The sequence below is a fragment of the Ursus arctos genome, unplaced genomic scaffold (genome assembly GCF_023065955.2).
Source record: "Ursus arctos isolate Adak ecotype North America unplaced genomic scaffold, UrsArc2.0 scaffold_11, whole genome shotgun sequence".
Classification (NCBI taxonomy): Eukaryota; Metazoa; Chordata; class Mammalia; order Carnivora; family Ursidae; genus Ursus; species Ursus arctos.
In genome coordinates, this window is record NW_026622775.1 from 33,950,649 (window position 1) to 33,969,932 (window position 19,284).

Sequence of the window (19,284 nt, forward strand, 5' to 3'; positions counted from 1 at the left end):
GATTCCCTCTATCCCTCTCCCTCTGCCCCTCCCCTTGCTCACACTCTCTCTAAATAAATAAATAAATAAATAAATAAATAAATAAAGTCTTTAAAAAACAAAAAGATGTCAGGCTGTGAAGAGAAGAAAGATGAGAATATGGCTGCATAGGGAAACATGGGTTTCAAGGAATGGCTTAAATATTTACATATTTAATATTGATGCGAAGAAACCAATAAAGATGAAGAGGCTGAAGCTATACGTTAAACTAGGGAAGAGATTCAGATGGAGGATGACTTTTTACAGGAGACAGAGCAGTCTGTCCAGTGAGAGTGGAAAAAAGGAAGAGATCGCAGCAGATGCAGGAAGATTTGTAAATTTGGTGGCAGGAAGTTAAGGGAAATCCCATTGATGGTTTCTCTTTTTATGTGCATGATATAGGAGGTACCTTTTTATGCTGATAATAAAGAGGTGGGGGAAGTGGGGCTTGGAGATTTAAGGAAAGTGAAGAAAGACTGGAATAGTTGTGGAAATTGGGAAAGCAAACTGAGTTGGGAGACCTGGTAAAATTGCTGAGTGTTGCTGTGAACTGAGTTGAATTTGTGAGCATGAATTTGTGGTAGCGCCATTTGAGTTTAGACTCAGGGGAGAGGGATTATTGGGATCACCTAGAGTTAAAGGCTTTTCAGGTGAATGTGACCAACAGGCAAAAGGTCAAGGGAGTCAATAACAAGACAGCACTTGAACTACCACAAGAGCAAGGAATCTAATCTAAGGAGGATAATGAGAGAGGTAAAAATAGGAGGAAACTATTTCACTTCCTCAAGAGAAAGAAGAGAGATCAATGGCCTACAGCACCAAATGAGGTAGAACAAGAAGGGCAGAAATAGTTAAGCAGGAAGCCTTGAGGACAGGAGGACAGGCAGACATTAGGATGACCCCCAGGATGTCCACCTCCGATTGCTCACACTTTTGTGCAATTCTCTTCCCTTGAGAGTGAGCAGGACCTATGCCTTGCTTCTAACCAATAGAATACAGGAAAGGTGACAAGATGTACATGATTACATTACACAAGACTGTAGTGGCCATCTTAAGAGGACACCCTCTCTTCTTTGCTAGCTTTGAAGAAGCAAGCTGCCATGTTGTGAATTGAACCATGTACCTGTGTCAAGGGCCATGTGATAAGTAACTGAAAATGTCCTCTGACCAGGAGTCAACAAGAAACTAAGGCTTTCAGTCCAACAGCCTGTAAGAAACTGTAATCTGCTAACACCCACATGAACTTGAAAACAGATCCTTCCCCAGTCTTGCTTCAGTTGAGTCTGGAGCCCCAGTCAACACCTTTATAGCAGCACAGAGAGGCCTTAAAGCTAAGCCTATACACCTAACGCATGAGATAATAAGTGTGTTTTGTTTTAAGCTGCCAAGTTTGTAATGATATTGGTTACAAAGCATATATAATTAATAGAGAGAAGGAGTCAAATGGAGAAATATCAAACCAGAGGTGATGACAAAGCACAGAGTGTTATCTCCAGAGGAGACAGAGAAGTGAAGGAAGGGGTCAGTGGAAATAAGGAGAATTAGAGAAAGAGGTTGTGTTATTTGTTTCACAATGACCCAGAACTTGTATATGTGACGAGCTTCAGACTTTAAAAGCACATGATGAAAGAAAATATCGAGAACTCTGAGCAGAAAGATGTGGTCTCACATTAACAATGAGAACATAAGCACCATCCTGGGACATCTGCATTTAATATAAAATGATAATCGCAGGGGCCAGCTCTTTAGGAAGCACCATAGTGAACTGATTGAATATGGTCTTTGGACATGGCTGTGTTTGTACCATAGCTGTGATTTACCAACTACACAGCCATGGGAAATTTTCCTCAGCTCACTGAGGTTTTGTTTCTTTCATGTAAAATGCATTTCAGTGTAGACATGCTACAATGATTAAATGAGGTGATAGATGCAAAACACTTCGTGCCACGCCCGGCATAAATACCGCTCAAGTACAGCTCTTCCATTCAAGAAATTTCCATTTCACAAGGTCCAATTGATCAAATGGATTCAAAGACTAGACAGCAATGTCACATAGGTGGTTAAAGAGAGAAAGCTCTTAGAAGAACCAATACGAAAAAAAATAGCCACTGATCTGTATAAATAGAATAGCACAAAAGCAATGGAGAAATTCATTATGTCCCACCAGAGATGAAGAAAGAGGAAAATCCTAGTTTTCAAAGAAATGAGATAAGCCTGGATTAAAAATGTACAGAATGCAACACTGAACTTCAGAAATATGATCTCAGTTTTTCCTGAAGAGACACTAAATCAATATCCGTACTTCACAAGATCAACACACCTTTAAAAGTTTCTTTTCCTGTGAGTCAAAACTTCATTTTAGGACTGTCTCCATGTGTAGTGCTGGCCTTTGGGCTTCACATGCAGAGCCTCTTAATTTTTCTGGGTGAAAATAAAATTATTCTTCCTCAGGTGCATATCAATCATGTTAAGCTATTCTTTAAAAGCAATAAGCAATGTACATTTGGTTATTAAAATAGAATTATTTTTCATAGGAGTATAAGGGCTAGCTCAGTATGTTTTAAACTCGTGCTCCCAAAAATAAGCCCACAATTCTCCATTCCTTTACCAAAAAGGGGGAAAAAAATCATCTGTTTTAAAGGATATGAAATCCTGACATTTGGGTTAATTTACACTTAAACTATCCAAACATATTTCAAAAACTAGTTGATATTTGAGAATATATATTTCAGATATTTTAAATAGAAAAATCACATTTTATGTAAGGTAAACAAACCAAAACACCAAAAGATTGAGTCTTGTGGAACCTATGGTCTTACGAAATACAAATAGATTTTAAAGTTAGAAAGCTTTCTTTCTTATCCAACATTTATTCTAAATTTGTGCATGTAAAAATATCTGTAATGTCTACAAAATGCCCAGGTGTTTATAATTATTAATAAATGAAAATGTTTGCAGAACTTCATGAGCTTGGCCAGGACATAAAATTCAGACACATTTCCAACAAGAAATGAAGAATTTCTTTGATGAGTAAACCACTCATTTTGAAAATAAAAGGATATGTGCAATTCATGAATTTTAGAATAAGGCCAAATTTGTGGTCTCAAACCACCCCACACAAATAATTTTTTAAACTATATCACATTCTATCAAATTTTGATGTATTGTTGCCTTTGGTATAATGATTTCTTTGGCCCTAAAATTTAAATGCTAAGTTTTTGTTTTAGTCAGAACATTCTTTTACAGATATATCTGTCCCCATCCAGACCAATAACCACAAGACTACTGCAAATCCACATTTTAAACTACACGATAAAGGTTTCTATAACATAAATTTTCTCCAGGACAATTATTTATAAGATAAATAATGTTTTAAATGTTTATTTGAAAATGTTTAAATGATCAGATATTTAAGTTTGATTTAATTAGATTCATATTGGACCTATCTTTCATATTTCCAAAGAACTGTTTTGCCAGATTGTCAAATTGACAAAATTGTACACAGCCTGGTATCTTTGAAAATTAGTTCTTCATCTTGATTGAGGTAGTCTGTTTTGAATAAATAAGTCTTAGTATTTTTATATTACTCTTGAATTAAATGCATCTAGAAATAGTGCACGTTTTCATTCAATCATTAGTAAACATTCATTTGCATATGTTGTGTTGGTAGCTTAGTTGCCAAACATTTAGCGAAATGATAAATAGATACTCATTGAGGAATTAAATTTTGCTACAGGGTGGTCTTGATATGAGTCAAAGCCAGAAAATTAATGTTCAGTTTCCAAAACACCTAGTACACACAAAAATAATTAATTCCATAGCTGTGTGGGCTTTCAATTCTGTGAATTTATAATGTCTTCCATATTTTATTAATCATCTACGCAGTTAAGGTATTATACTTTCTCACACCATTTACGTAGGGCAGAGATACAAATGAGTTAATTTACTTGATGTAATCATTAATTACTGAATCATCTCAGTTGTAATCATTCTGTTTATGAGGTAATTTCATGATGTCGACTATTTTCCATTATTTTATAATTAAGTACCATTTCTGAACACCCTCTGGTCCCATTAGCTCACCCTTCCAATTCCATTGAAGTCAAATGTGTTAGCAAATTATACCACTGCAGCTGATTCAGGTATTATAAGAAATTGACATTTACTAAAGAAAAACTCTAGCATATACTATAAAAATAACAGTTTAAGTCACTACCATTAAATAAAGCTATATTTTTAAAAATAAGTTTAAATGGATAACACTCAATTCCAAGAGACACGACTGCTAGCCATCATGAGAAATCTACACAAGAAGCTCCTGTTGCAGGCACCCAGGGATCTCCACCCTAATTTAGTCCTTCTCACTGAGACCTACTCCGGTCAATGAGCAGAGAGCAAATCAGTGGATCAAGGATTTTCAAAGGCACATCAGCAAAGTCTTTGGAGACTCTGAAGTACATATTAGATGTGGAGCTGGCTGTATAAAAGAGGCTAGGTGATAATGGCAGGTCACAGTCCCTGCAGCTGTGGCTAAGTGCAGTGAATGCTGCAGATAAAATCCATCTGATTCAGACATGATTCCATCATTCCGTCAGTGATTCAGACATGATTAAGGACAAATTGTACATATTTCGTAAAGGTCAACTATCTGTAAAGAAACTCATGTAAATGCCATCTGCTAATTGGTGCTTCTGCTCTTAGAGAATTTATATATAGCAATAAAATTTTATTCAGTTGAACTGAATAAGTAAATATAATATGTAATGTATAAGGAATAGGGCTAAATTAATATGTGGTTTTTAAACGTTGTTTTACAATAACTTATTTATAATAAAATAACTATAATGAATTATGAATAAATTAAATATCAAAGGAATATAAATGGAGCAGGGACCAGAGGTAAAGGCTTTTGTATATCTTACTACAGATTATGGATTCTATTCTGGATTCATTAAAAATCTACTGAAGAATTTAATCCAGGGGAATCATATAAAAGTATTTGTAGTATACAAAAATCCGTTTAGTGGCAGTGGATATAATGAGGTCAAGTTAGGGAAAGAAATCATAGGTGTGGAAACCTTAAGAAATTGTTGCAGTAAATCTGGCAAGAAATGATAGGCTCCTAATAAATAATGGACCTAAGGAATACTCATCAATAGCTGTTAAAACCACTAGATGGAAGGTTATAGAATTTTTTTTTAATGGATGGATTAGTATGATAACACACTAAGCCACTGGAAATTTGTATATTATATGCCCCCTGAAATGATGAAATAGAAACCACCTATAGAGCATTCTTACAAAAATTCTAATCAAGCTTCTAGATCTAAATATGAGTTTATAGAAAATACAGAGATAGAGAAATAGCTTTAAAGATACTATGAGGATACAATCAGAAAAATCCACAATGTGGGAAATTCTATAGGATATACGACCTGATTCATTCAGCAAACAAATGGAAAATAAAAACAAAAAGGAGGAAGAACCTCTAAACTAAATGAGACTCAATAAAGAAATATCAACTAAATGCAATGTGTAGTTCTTACTTAGGTCCAGATTTGAACCAATCTGTAAAAACAAGAAATTATGAGACAACCAAGGAAATATAAACACTTACTGGATATATAAATGTATTATTAAGGAATTGCTATTATTTTACGATGCTAAAGTTGTTGTACCCATGTTTTAAAAAGTCTTTTCCTTTTAGAAATGTATACTGAAGTTTTTACTGACGAATGATATGATACTTGGAACTTGTTTTAAAATAATCCAATGAAAGGACAAAATAAGAAGGGACTAGAGATGAAACAAGATTAGCCAAATGTTGGTACTTGTTGAAACTGAGTGATAGGTACATTTTACTATGTTTAAATTTTCTTACAATAAAAAATTAAGAATAATAGACATAAAAGAAGCAGAAGCTGAGAGGATAGAAAGAAGCGAATACTTCGGAGATGTTACAGACAGGACATGGCAGCCAATTATATCTGAAAGGGGGAGGACAGATGGCTTCTAAATTTCTGGCTTGGTGATTAGAGGTATGGAAGTACTGTTCATCAAGGCAGGAGATATAGGTGAGGAGTAGATATAGGAGTGAAATTGACAAGTCTGGTTTGGGGTGGGCGGAGTTTGAAATACCAGGCAGATATCCAAGTGCAAGTGTTCAATAGGTATACTAAGCAGAGAAGAAGGTCAAGAATATAAGTCAAGTGTATAAAAACATGTAAAGAGATATGGAAAGGAAGTGAAGACTAAGGAGTAGTATTCAGATAAATAAGAGCAAAATCAGTTGAGATTGGAGCTACTAAAATAAGGAAAGACATAGCTTCAGGGAAAGGGATTGGTCAGTAGTGTAAATTAAAGAATTACATGTAAGTTACGGAAATTAATTCTTAGCTTTAGTAACTAAATAGCAATCCATGCCAGTTCAAGATCACAAACTGAGCATATGAATTCATTTCCCCTCATTCCTCAAATCCCATTAAAATAAGAATATATCAATTTAAAAAGGAAGGGGTAAACAGAGCAGGGAGAAGGACATGAGGGAGTTTATCAATAGATGAACTATTTCAACACCGCTCTGTGAGGTGGAAAGTGAGAGAGGTGAAGCAGGCTAGGAAAAGACAGAGCCCAGAATAAATACGAAGAGGCTGCTGCCAAGGACAGAGGCATTCTGCCTTTCAGAACTTAGGAGGGGTTATTGACTCAAGGACACCAGGTGTGATGGGCAGCAGAGTACAACAGAGGGCTGAAAACAGAAGCGTGTATTGAAAGTCTGCTGCTATTTCCCCATCCTTACATTCAGAATACACAGCAGCCAGGTGTTACCATCTAGGCAAAAAAAAAAAAAAAAAGTAGAAGGTTTTTTTGTGTGTTTTCTAAATAAATTTAACACACTGTTTAGCATAAACAAAATAAGTAACTGTTACTGTTGGAGCATGAGGGAAAAATATTCTGAGAGTCAGATTTCCCCAGGGTAATAGCAGAGCCAGGAAGAAGGTCTGACATGGGTCTGAAAACAAAAGGTGGTAGACGGAGCTAAAAGGATGTGATAGAAGATGGGGAAATGTAGTTAGGATCATTACCTATAACGAAGAGCCAAAAATGGAAGAAGAGTGAAATAAACTCTTGCCAACTACTTCATGAAGGTGTATAGATTATATGAAGCTATAGGTCTAAGGAGGCAGGAAGACATGAACATAGGCTGGCAATAAGGAACTGCAATGAATCCCCCAATGACTTGGTTACCATTATTTCCTAAATCCTTAAAGAAATTGAATTGGTCATCAAAAACTTTCTCACAAAAAAAAAAAAAAACACACACACAGATACTGTAGGATGCCTGCTTCTAGCCAAGATTGAGTAATAGGGACAGGATTCACCACACCACCTGAAACAACTAAACAGTTAATATTATAATGTTATAACCATGAAAACTAAAACACTGGACAAGATATTCAGGCACTGTATATCAGGTAAGTAAGCAGAGAATGTTGATCCTGAGAGAGGGAAAACAAGCAAGGTAAGCCCTATGACTGTCCCAGCATACTGCCCAGACAGATTTTCCAGGCTGTGGTGCGGGGGAGGGAATCCAAATAGAACCAGGCAATAACCTTGAGTTGACAGAAAAGACACGTGGAGTCTAGAGAGGCCGAGAGGTGGAGTTCAAAAAGTCAAGTCCCAAAGAGGAGACAGCTGCATAGAAAGAGAGCTATGGAGATCCACAGAGGATACCCCTCAAGTTTTCAGCTGAGTTTTTAGTAGCATATGACTATGGAGAACTTGCCTGAGGAAAGTGAAAGAACCACTTGAAAGGGGCAGATACATAGAACTCAGACAGGTTCAAGAATAGTTCATGTTCCAAACAGCCACAGAGGAAAACCTCATAATGAAAGGAAAATCAGGAAAAGCATTTACAATGATACCACTTCAGTAGCGGAGAAAATTAGCCTAAGATTAAAGGTAATTCTGGTTTTATCTAACAATGTTTAAAAGCAAGCTTAAAAAGATCAAACTATTACTGTCATTTAACTGCACTTCAGAGCAAAGCTCAAGAATATTTGTAGGAATATTAAGCATCTAACAAGGTAAAAATCACAGTGTTCAGAATTAAATAAAAAATTATCAGGCATACAAAGAAGTTGGATAATATAAACCAAAATAAAGACAAAAATCAGTAAATAAACACATTCACAGAACTGGCACAGATGATAGAACTGTCAAACAAGGACATCAAAAAAGTTATTGCAACTATATTCCATATATCCAAGAATGTAGAGGAAGGATCAAGCAGGTAAAATACAAACTTGAAAGATTTTAAAAAGGCCCAAATCAAACTTTTGGAGCTGAAAAATATAATGCTTCAAATTAAAAAGTACCTGGGATGGGATAAGCAGCAATTTAGACATTGCAGAATTAGAAACTAGTAAATTTAAATATATAAATCTGTCTAAAATAAAGTACAAGAGAATAAAGACTATAAAATAAAATGAAGAGAGCTTCAGTAAGCTGTAGAACACAACTGGCCTAATACACATTTAATTAGGATCCTCAAAGAGGGGGTGGATACAGGAAGACATAATGGACAAAAATGTTTCCAAATTTGATGGGATCCATAGACCCACAAATCCAAGAATCTCAACAAACCCCAAACACAAAAACTATGAAGAAAACTACACCAAGGTATATTAGAATTAAAGGACAGAAACCCACTAAAAAAGGGAAAATGTGACAAGTAACCAGAGGAAAAAAACCACATAAACAACAACAACAAAACAAAAACAAAATGAGAATGAGAACAAGTTCTTGTTGGAAAACTAACTAAGACAGTAGAGCAACATCTTTAAAGAACTGGCAGTGGAAGGTAGAACTGTCAACCTAAAATTCTATACCCAGCAAAAATATCTCTCAAAAACCAAGGCACAAGAAAGACTTTTCCAGACATCGCAAAACTAAAAATAAAACACAATCAGACCCTTACTATAAAAACTGTTAACACATGTTCTTCAGGCACAAGGAAAATCATACCAGATAAAAATCTGGATCTGTGCTAAGGAATGAAGAGCATCAGAAATGGTGTGTGTATGGAAATAAAAAACTTTTCTTATTTTCAAATCTCCCTAAAAAAATAGGTATCTGTCTAAACAAAAATAATAACATATACCGCAATTGATAACATGTATAGAGTATATGTACAAAGGCTGAGAAGAGGAAATTAATGTATACTGTTAAGGTTTTTATATTATACATAAAGTGGCATAATATTAACTGAAGATACACTATGATAAACTAAAGATATTCCAAACACTATAGTAAACACACACGGAAGGGAAAAAGTTATAGGTAATCAGCCATTAACAGAGAAAAAATTGAATAAAAGTACTCATTCAAAAAAAGGAGGAAAAGAATAACAAGCAAATAAAGGACAGACGGAACAAATAAAAAGCAGATAGTAAGGTAAAGGATTTTAAACCAAACTGGATCAGTACTTACACCAAATGTAAAGGGTATAAATACTTCAATTAAAAGTCATAGCTTGTCATATTGGCAAAAATAAACAAAACCCAACTAACTATATGCTGCCTTCATAAATGCACTTTAAATATAAAGACAGAAATAAATTAAACATAGCATGGGAAAAAATTCTGTTAACACTAGTCAAAAGGAAAAAAGAGTGGTTGTATTAGGAACAAAGTAGATATTACAGCAAAGATTATTCCCAAGGATAAAGAAGGACATTTCATGACAAAAGAGACAATTTAACAGGAAGACATAACAAACCTAAATGTCCACACAGCCAAGTACAGAACTTGAAAATACATGAAACAAAGACCAATAGGACTGTAAGAAGAAACAGAAAAATCCTTACCATAGTCAGAGATGTCATTATTTCTGTCTCTCAATAACTGATAGAACAAGTAGACAGAAAATTAGTAAGGAGACAGAAGACTGAACAACACTATCTACCAAATCAACCCGATGAACATTTATGGAACCCTCCACCCAAAATATACATTGTTTCAATTTTACACAGAATGTTTATCAAGATGGACCATTTCCTACCTATAAAAAAACTCACAATTTTTTTTCAAGGTTTTATTTATTGATTTATTTGACAGAGAGAGACAGCCAGTGAGAGAGGGAACACAAGCAGGGGGAGTGGGAGAGGAAGAAGCAGGCTCCCAGCGGAGCAGGGAGCCTGATGCGGGGCTCAATCCCAGAACCCCGGGATCATGCCTCAAGCCGAAGGCAGGTGCCTAACAACTAAGCCACCCAGGCACCCCTCACAATTTTTTAAAAAGAACCAGTACATGTACATTATATTCTCTGACTACAATGTAATTGAATTAGAATCAACAACAGAAAGGCCTCAAAAATATCCCCAAGTATTTGAAAACTAAATAAAACACTTCAAATAATCTGAGTCAAAAACTCAAAGGAAAACTTAGAAAGTATTCTGAACTGATAGAAACTGAAAATACAACATTTCAAAATTTGTAGCATGGGGCTAAAGCAGCACAAAAGGGAAAATGTATAATGCTAAGTGCCTACATTAGAGAAAGAGAGAGGTCCCAAATTAATGATCTCAGGTTCCATCTTAAGCAACTAGCAAAATCAGAGCAAATGAAACCCAAAGTAAGCAAAACAGAGTAAACAATAAAGATCAAAGGGGAAATCAACTGAATAAAAACAAAAATAATAGAGAAAATCAATGAAACCAAAATGTGGTTCTTTAAGAAAACCAGTAAAATTGATAAACTTTCAGCCACTGATCAAGCAACAAGACAGAATGGAGCCCTCAGTGGCTCAGTCATTAAGTGTCTGCCTTTGGCTCAGGGCATGATCCCGGCGTTCTGGGATCCAGCCCCACACCCGGCTCCTCCGCTGGGAGCCTGCTTCTTCCTCTCCCACTTCCCCTGCTGTGTTCCCTCTCTCGCTGGCTGTCTCTCTCTCTGTCAAATAAATAAATAAAATCTTAAAAAAAAAAAAAAGAAGCAAGACAGAAGACACAAATTATCAATATCATAAATGAGAGAGGTGACATTACTACAGTCTATAGAATAACGTATAACAAGGCAATGCAGTTGACCCTTGAACAACCTGGGTTGAAACTGTGCAGGTCCACTTACATGCAGATTTTCTTCTTTAAATAAAAACAGTACAGTATTGTATTTTCTCTTGCTTATGATTTTCTTAATAACATTTTCTTTTCTCTAGCTTAATATACCATAAGAATACAGCATATAATACATATACAAAATATATGCTAATTGAATGTTTCTGTTATAGTTAAGTTTGGGGGGAGTCAGAAGTTACACACTGCTATTTGACTGCACGTGAGGATGGAAGGCAAAAGAATGGCAGAAGGGACTTGTCCCTTCTTTTTACCTTGCTGTTCTTGTCTGCATCACCCTGGCAATGACTCCTTATCTTGTGTTATGCATTAAATTGTGCCCCCCAAAAGATATTACAGTCCTCACCCCCAGTACCTATGAACGTGACCTAATTTGAAAATAAAGGCTTTGCAGATGATCAAGATGAGGTGGGCCTTAATCCAAGGATTGGTGTCTTTATATAAAGGGGAAATATGGACAAATAGGTACGGACATAGGGATACGATATGAAGATGTAAAGGGAAGTCCATCTACAAACCAAGGAAAAGAACTCCTGAGCCTACCAGAACTAGAAGACTCGCAGAACAGATTCTCCTTCGTATCCTCAGAAGGAACCAACCCTGCTGACACTTCGATTTCAGACTCACAGCCTCCAGAGCTGTGAGGGAATGAATGCATTTCTCTTGTTTTAAACCACCTAGTTTGTGGTACTTTGTAACGGCAGCCTTAGAAAACAAGTACATCCTGTCAGTGGCATGTGCTTCCAGTCTCCAGCTTTCTTCTGGTACCCCCATAACTCATTTCACCATCCTGGAGAGTACCCGCCCGGGCTGGGCTGCAGCCCTATCTGCGAGGTACCCCTGGGGCTCTCAGTCAGCTTCCTGGTTCTGGGAACCCCAATTCCTCTTTTGTTCCTCAGTCCTTAAGGATGGGAGGTGCTCCCTGCAGTTACTGTTTTACTTCCGTGTTCCCTTTTTGCCTTTTTCAGTTTCCTGACATCCATTTAACCAATGCCTTGTATTTAATTTACTCTGTGGATATAGGAAATAACCAGCAGTTTCTTTACTTCCGATAAAAACCCCCAGGAATAATCATTCATTCAGAGTGAAAGTCCAAGTCTGAAACATAGCTTACGAAATCCTACGCAATCTGTCCCCTGCCCCTGGCTACTTCTCTGCCTGCATTTCTCGTCATTTCCTCTGTTACCCACTCTGTTCCAGCCACACTGGTCTCTTTGCTAATCCTTAGACATACCAAGCATGCTTGCTTCATGGCCTTTGACTTGCTGTTCCCTATGCTTGTAGACATCTGCATGCATGTGGCTCACTACTTCAAGTCTCTGCCCTTACTTCTGGAGCCTTCTTTCCTGACAATGTATACAAAAGTATTATTTCCCACAACGCCTGCCTTCTCTTTCCCCATAATCCCTTTCCTCAATAGCACGCATCACCTCCTGGCATGCTTTATATCCATTTGTTATCCACTTCTCTAGTAGCATGCCGGCTCTGAGAGAATCATTGTTCACTGCTGTGTCCCCAGTGCTCAGAGCAGGGTCCGGCACACAAGTGCCAGCTTCGGAAAGGAAGACTGAAGAACTGTAGACAAACCCTTACCAGCAGCCCTACCGCTGTGCCAGTGTGCTCGAACTATAATGAATCTTTAATTTTAAAAAGATGGTGTGATTCTTCTTTGGCTTTGTTGGCTGCCTTTCCTCCGTGGAGCCACACTTCGTAGCAGCATCTCCCGAAATTCTTTCACGATAGTGCAATTTAAGTTGTGTGTTCCCTTCAGTTTAACAATTCAGATTTTTTTATAATGCAAATATTCTCTCCATTTTAAACCTTTAAAAGTATTAAGTCGAGCAATACTGGTCAGTCAGCAGAATTTATGAAGAGACTGGTCATTGCGTGATGAGGCTGGCATAGGACGCCGTATGAGTAGGATGATGAGTATGAAATGTACGACACTGTATGATTAAGACTCTTTGCTGGGGGAGCCAACCAAGAAGGAAATGTAATTCCTACCCTACAGAGCTTAAAATCTCACAGATACTGATTTCCCACGAGTGAAAAAAATCTCGACAGTTACCAACAACGCACAAACGAAAATAAAAACATAACACCTAAGTGCTGGTTAGGTGAGACACAATGGCCCTTACCAGGCCCATGCAAACTACAATAGTGCCTACAAGTTGAGTAGAAACCCAGGATTTAAAGAAAGAGATGAAGATCAATGAGGATTAGGTACTTGTGAAAGGAAATGACAAACACCTGAATATAACTTCATTCGTTACCTAGAGTTTATAAACTACACTATGAATTTAACCTCTCCTTTCTTATTTACCTTTTTATTCTGTGCTCTCCCTTAAATGTCTCATATTCTATTCTGAATTCAAATGCTTCTATACTTTAAACGTCAGGATGGAGTTACACCATAAACTTGTTCCAACTCACCTCAGGTCTCAACTGAAATGTCATTTTCACAGACAGACTTTTTCTGGTCAGTTAATCTGAAATAAGTGTGCCTTGGGGCGCCTGGGTGGCTCAGTCATTAAGCATCTGCCTTCGGCTCAGAGCGTGGTCCCGGCGTTATGGGATCAAGCCCCACATCGGGCTCTCCACTCCGCTGGTACTCTCCCACTCCCCCTGCTCGTGTTCCCTCTCTCGCTGGCTGTCTCTCTCTCTGTCAAATAAATAAATAAATAAAATCTTAAAAAAAAAAAAAAAAAAGAAAGAAGTGTGCCTTGTTATTCTCCATCTCAGCGTGTCTCTCACAGCCCTTAGCACAATTTACAAAATCATTAGTTATTCTGTGACCTTATCATTTGTCCTCCTTGCTAGATAATAAACTACCTAGAAGGAGGGTGTATTATTTGTCATTACTGTATACATATTTCTCAGCACAGTGCCTAGCACTTAATATATATTTGTTGGAATGTCATAGTATGTATTTCTGTGACCAGACAAGAAATTCATATATAAAACTGATCCCGATGCCCAAAATAGTTTTATTTTCAACATTTACTAAGTTTAAGTTGTGCTAATTTCTGATACATAGAAATGCGTATCCACGTAACTATTATACATATACATATACAAATGTAATTCCTATCCATAGTAACATTTTGAGCTTTATGTATGAAATTAATTTCAATGTGGGTCAAACATTTCCTCTTTTACAACAAACCTAATCTGTTCATGAGAATCTTCATTCCATCCCAGGTAAGGAATCCTCGGTAGAACTGGGATATGGTACTAGGATGGTCAGAACTGCCCCTCACCCATACAGGGTGCCTTGGTACAAGTTAGAAAATGATCCACATGGTCTGAGTAGACACAGCCACACACCCATAAAGCCGGGTTGGTAAGTGGAGCCTGGCAGGGTTTCAGCACTCGTTGGCTGTCCCAGCCAGGTGCCCTTGTACAGGACACAACCTGCAGGTAGGTGGCCATCCTAGAGAGGGCTGCTCGGTGGTGATGCAAGCAGAAAGGGGTGGTCAGGCCACCCTTGTACAGCCTTACTCCTTGCTCAAAAAGACTGACTTAATTTGTCTGGCTGAGTTTGGTCAGATAGGGGATCTCTTCTTGGAACCACTTCTGTTGATTTAGCTGAAGAGAGAGATCTCCTTGGTGGAAGATCACTTTCATGTTCAAGTGTGTACATGGTGTGCCATGTCCAAGTGGACTTTCAAGACTTAATCGTAAGTAGTAACCCAATGTTGATTCTTGATTCCTAAAAATTATGCTGTCAAGTTGGCTCTAGGTGAGCTATACAGGTTCCCTCTGTAAAAAAAAAAAAAAAGAAGCAGAAGTTAGTTCACTTCTATAGCACTGCTTAGTGACTTTTTGGAAATTATATCAGTGGCACTGAAAAGAAGCTCGGCGGCTATCTCATCAGGGATCCGATTTATTGACTGTCATGACTAATGACATGTGGGATCAATTCTAGCTCCCACGTTATCAGGAAAGAACATGTTTGTCTCATTTCAGGAATCTTTTGTAAATTCTATTTCCTAAAATGTAGGGTCACAGATTTTAAGAGCCACATAATTTTTTAAAACCAAAATTAATTTACCTTTTTAATGTCCTTAGTCTTGAAGTTCAAATCATTAAGGAAGGCCTGTTCCAAAACTACTAAGATGAATTCATCACTTGGAGTGGGAGCTCAAACCACTGAAATATAATTTTAAAAGGATTTTTATTTTGGAAATAGAACATAACACTGGTTATTTGGGAATAAAGGATTGGATAGTGGAAAACAACCTAGATTGGATCCCTGAGTCCTGGTTTTAGGCTACCTAATTACATGAGATTGTCCAAGTGACTTAATTTTGATGGAATGTCTGTCTTCTCCTGTTTATTAAATGAGAGTTTAAAGTCTTAAGTCCTTATAGCTCTATGATTTATTTTATATTAAAAGTCCTCAATGAAGGAAGAATGTCAGATAAAGCAGTCTGTGGGATCCGAAGTAGCATTTGCAATCACACACATAAAGAAGTCCCGTGTATACAACAGCCCCTGAGAGAAATGGTAAGTATGCCATCCTAGACCTACACTGAGCTCAGTACTGCACCAAATATCCCAGCAGATTTTTTAGAGTTATTCTAATTGGTCACCTCTTTGGGGAAAATCCTCACTCCACTAGTAAATCAGGGTCCAGAAATCAAAGGGGGCAGGAGAAGCCTTATCTAGCCACTGTGGCCACTTTAACAGTAATTCATTTAATCCGCTGTCCACCTCCACCACCAACTTTCACGTTAGCTTGACGAAGTTTATGCTCCAGAAGTGCAGTAAATCCAAATATGGGGAACATTCTTCCATTGCCAAAATGGGAAATCTGCCTTATCTCCTCTTCAAAATCCTATCTACCAGAAAATCTGTCCCGTTAAAAACACTCAAATGGGCAGAAAGCACATTTTGTGTGCAATCCCGTATAGGCTCGTCCTCACGCCAACTTGCGGGGATCCCATAAACCACTCTTGTTAACGTACAGATCTTTTTACAAACACTTGTATACAGACTTTGTCTAGCTGGGGGAAAGGTTAATATCTAGGTACCCGGGATACGTTGGGCATCCCGCTTCTGGACGCCCACAAACCTGCTACTAATTCTTCCTGCTGAACTAACGCCTCTACATGTAGCCTCTGTATTTACACCCTCGGGGAAATCTCCCCAGGACTTTTTCCCCCCGTTTAAAATGAACGGTGATTCCTCGGCCAGTTTCTTCTCTCCTCCACCTGACCGGGAGGAACCTGCGCTTCTGCGTTCCGGGGAGGTGCGGGCCGGGCCCAGATGAGTTCCAGGGCACAGGTGGGTCCCTGCGAAGGGGCGTCCGGGGCCAGCCCGCCAGGCTAGGGGCCCCCACACCCCACCCCACGCATGCACACTGCAGGAGTGCGCAGCACCTTAAGCAAGGATGGGTACTTCTTCTGGAATAGTCTTCCAACCGTCTTAACGTACTCAGCGGCTCGCTGCGTTTGGGTTGTCCCCCCGCCTCTAAATCAGACCCAAGGAAGATCTTTACCGACTCGAGCTTCATGTTGAAAATCACTGGGGAACAGGGGGAGTCCGTGCGGCCAGGAGACGGGAAAGGGACCGAAAAACTCCCTCCCGCCAACTCCAGCCCACTCGGTGCATCCTCCCCCCCGCCCGGGGCCAGGGGCGGGCCGGGAGTGGGGGGAGGCCCTGCAAAGGGCCCCTCCCTTCTCACCTCCCGCGGCCCACTTTTACTCACTTGCTCTCTGCTCCTCGGCTTGGCCGCCTTTACCCAGGGGTAGTGCCGAGGGGCTGAGGGGAGGAGACAGGAGCCCGGGAGCCATCTCCGTGCGGCACCCTTGGCCCGGACCCGCGCGCCGGAGGACCAGGGCCATGGACGCCCCCAGCCGGGCGCCTCGGCGAGGCAGGCACGCTCGGTCCCGCGCCCTCGACGCTGGCTCCGAGGGCTCCACCGGGCCCTCCCCCTCCATCCGCCGCCGCGGCCCGCGGCTCCTCCCCGCCGCCGCGAGGCCGTCGAGCCCGGGGGACGCGCTCGCGCCGGGGCCGCCCCCTCCCCTCCCCCCACCCAAGGCCCGGCCCGGGCGGGGGCGCGCGAGGAGCGGTGACGTCAAGGGGCGCGCGGTGGCAGCACCTCCCCGCGCGCTAGTTAAAAAGAAGAAGAAAAGAGGGAGCGAAACATGAGAGGCTGTGTGAGAAGCTGCAGCCGCCGGCAGAGGAGACCTCAGCATCATCTAGAGCCCCGCGCTGGCCCTGCCTGCGCCTGCCCCGCCGCCGCCGCCGCCGTTTCTGTTCCTGCTACTGTCTCACCTAAACAACTCCCGTTACACGGACAAGTGAACCTCTGTGGCCGTCTTCTCCTCTTCTTCCTCCTCCTTTTCCAACTCCTTCTCCTCCTCCCACTTCCCAGCCGCAGCAGGAAGCCCCTAACCCAACTGACACTGGCGCAACTGCAGACGGTGTCATCCGCACAACTTTATCTTGCTCCTCGGACTCCCCTAAGGCACTGGACCCATCGCCTGGTCTTTTATTTCTTGCAAAGTCGCATCGCTCTACATATTTTCGCCCCCGCCACCACTCTCTGCCTCTCGAGTGTCCCCCGCAGCCTCTGCCTGGAGCTGCGCCCTAGTGCCCCTGCTGGGCAGTGGCGTTCCCCCCCATCCTCCCGCGCCGAGCCCCTGCCGCTCCGGGCAGACGATGCTGAAGATGCTCTCCTTTAAGCTGCTGCTGCTGGCCGTGGCTCTGGGCTTCTTTGAAGGAGATGCTAAGTTTGGGGAAAGAAGCGAAGGGAGCGGAGCGAGAAGGAGAAGGTGCCTAAATGGGAACCCCCCAAAGCGCCTGAAAAGGAGAGATAGGCGGATGATGTCCCAGCTGGAGCTGCTGAGTGGGGGAGAGATACTGTGCGGTGGCTTCTACCCTCGGCTGTCCTGCTGCCTGCGGAGTGACAGCCCAGGGTTGGGGCGCCTGGATAACAAGGTAAGCGCGCACCCGCCTCACAGATGCGAGGTTGACGTACTGGCTAGGTGGGGGTTCCCTCCAGAAGCCTGGCTCCAGAAATGCTGGTGGACTGTGAGAAGGGCGAACGAAACTTGTTCGGAGAGCTCTTCTTGATAACTTTTCCGAAGTGCTAGTGTGATTAGGTCGTGCGTTTCTCTGGGGTGCGCAGATAGCTCTCCCGCCCTCAGGAGTCCGTGGTCGGGATGCTGTGCAAAACTGCCTGTCTCAGAAAAGAGAAGCTTCTGTGGTACCCGCGTTCTGGGCCGGGTAAATATTTTAAAAGAATCGCGATTAACAGTGTGTTTTGGATCGAATCGGGCTTTGGCTGCGGTGAAACTGTAAATTAAGGTGGCTGTGGTTTCCGGTTTATTTTTCTAGGGTAACAAGATTTGTGCAGTTTTCTCCACGTGCTCGGTTAGGGAGAGGATTGAATCGTAAAGGATGTTGAAGCATGGTTGGTTTATGATCCCCAGCCCCGTCAGAGGGGGTTGTCTTGCATTACAATAGTTAAGCTGCGGAAAGGAACTCCCGGTACTCCAATTGAGAACCCGAAAGACGGGCGAAAGATTTTGCTGGGGCATATTTGTCACATAAAACCGAGACTGTTCTCTCCGCCTCGGTTTGTAATGTTTTGAAACATTATAAATCCAGGCTTTCAATGGCACTTAATTATCTAGGAAGATCTCCTCTAGAAATTGGTTTTAGGAGTAATGGCATTTGCACTTTCCCTGTGTTCTTAAGCTTAAACAAATACGAAATCGTGTTGGTGGAGTGTAAAGGCAAGCTTATTTTTGAGTTTGCAACATCTTTCTTGTCATGGGATGCAGCAACGTGTGCTATCTACTGTACTGCGAGGCAGGCGGGGGATCACGTCATTAACAATCACTGCACGTGAAATAAACAATCAGGTGTCTTTGCTCCCCCTCCCTTTCCCCATTTTAGGTTTAATTAAGAATTCCTCTGTTACAACACTGCAGTTGTCAAGGTCTGAGAGACTCTTGGAAAACTTGCGCTTCAGTCTTGCTGGCCCAGGCATTAAAAAAAAAAAAAAAATACCCAGGCTGAATCTAATTTTTATGCTCAGTTCACGGTAGATTTCACTCTATTCTCATGTAAACAGCTCCTACGAATCAACATATGTGTCTGGGTGGTATCTCTCACTT

At 40.5% G+C, this 19,284-nt stretch overlaps 1 protein-coding gene and 1 long non-coding RNA gene across 3 annotated transcripts in view; one reads left to right on the forward strand and one right to left on the reverse strand.

The window, feature by feature from the left end:
* Positions 1-14,119: 14,119 nt before the first annotated feature.
* On the reverse strand, positions 14,120-17,086 carry LOC123001108 (uncharacterized). Its single transcript, XR_006409677.3, has 3 exons — positions 16,866-17,086; positions 15,207-15,304; positions 14,120-14,914 (listed from the first exon to the last, which is right to left on the reverse strand). It is a non-coding gene; the product is annotated as an uncharacterized LOC123001108 (long non-coding RNA).
* Positions 17,087-17,275: 189 nt separating this feature from the next.
* Positions 17,276-19,284, forward strand: part of HHIP (hedgehog interacting protein) — a 91,812-nt gene continuing 89,803 nt past the window's right edge. Inside the window, exon 1 of one of the 2 annotated variants that reach the window (XM_026499417.4) lies at positions 17,276-18,100. In XM_026499417.4, the coding sequence (XP_026355202.1) occupies positions 17,822-18,100 (279 nt within the window). In that variant the 5' untranslated portion in view covers positions 17,276-17,821. The remainder of the gene's footprint in view (positions 18,101-19,284) is intronic. The other variant, XM_044384342.3, reaches the window with a different exon arrangement.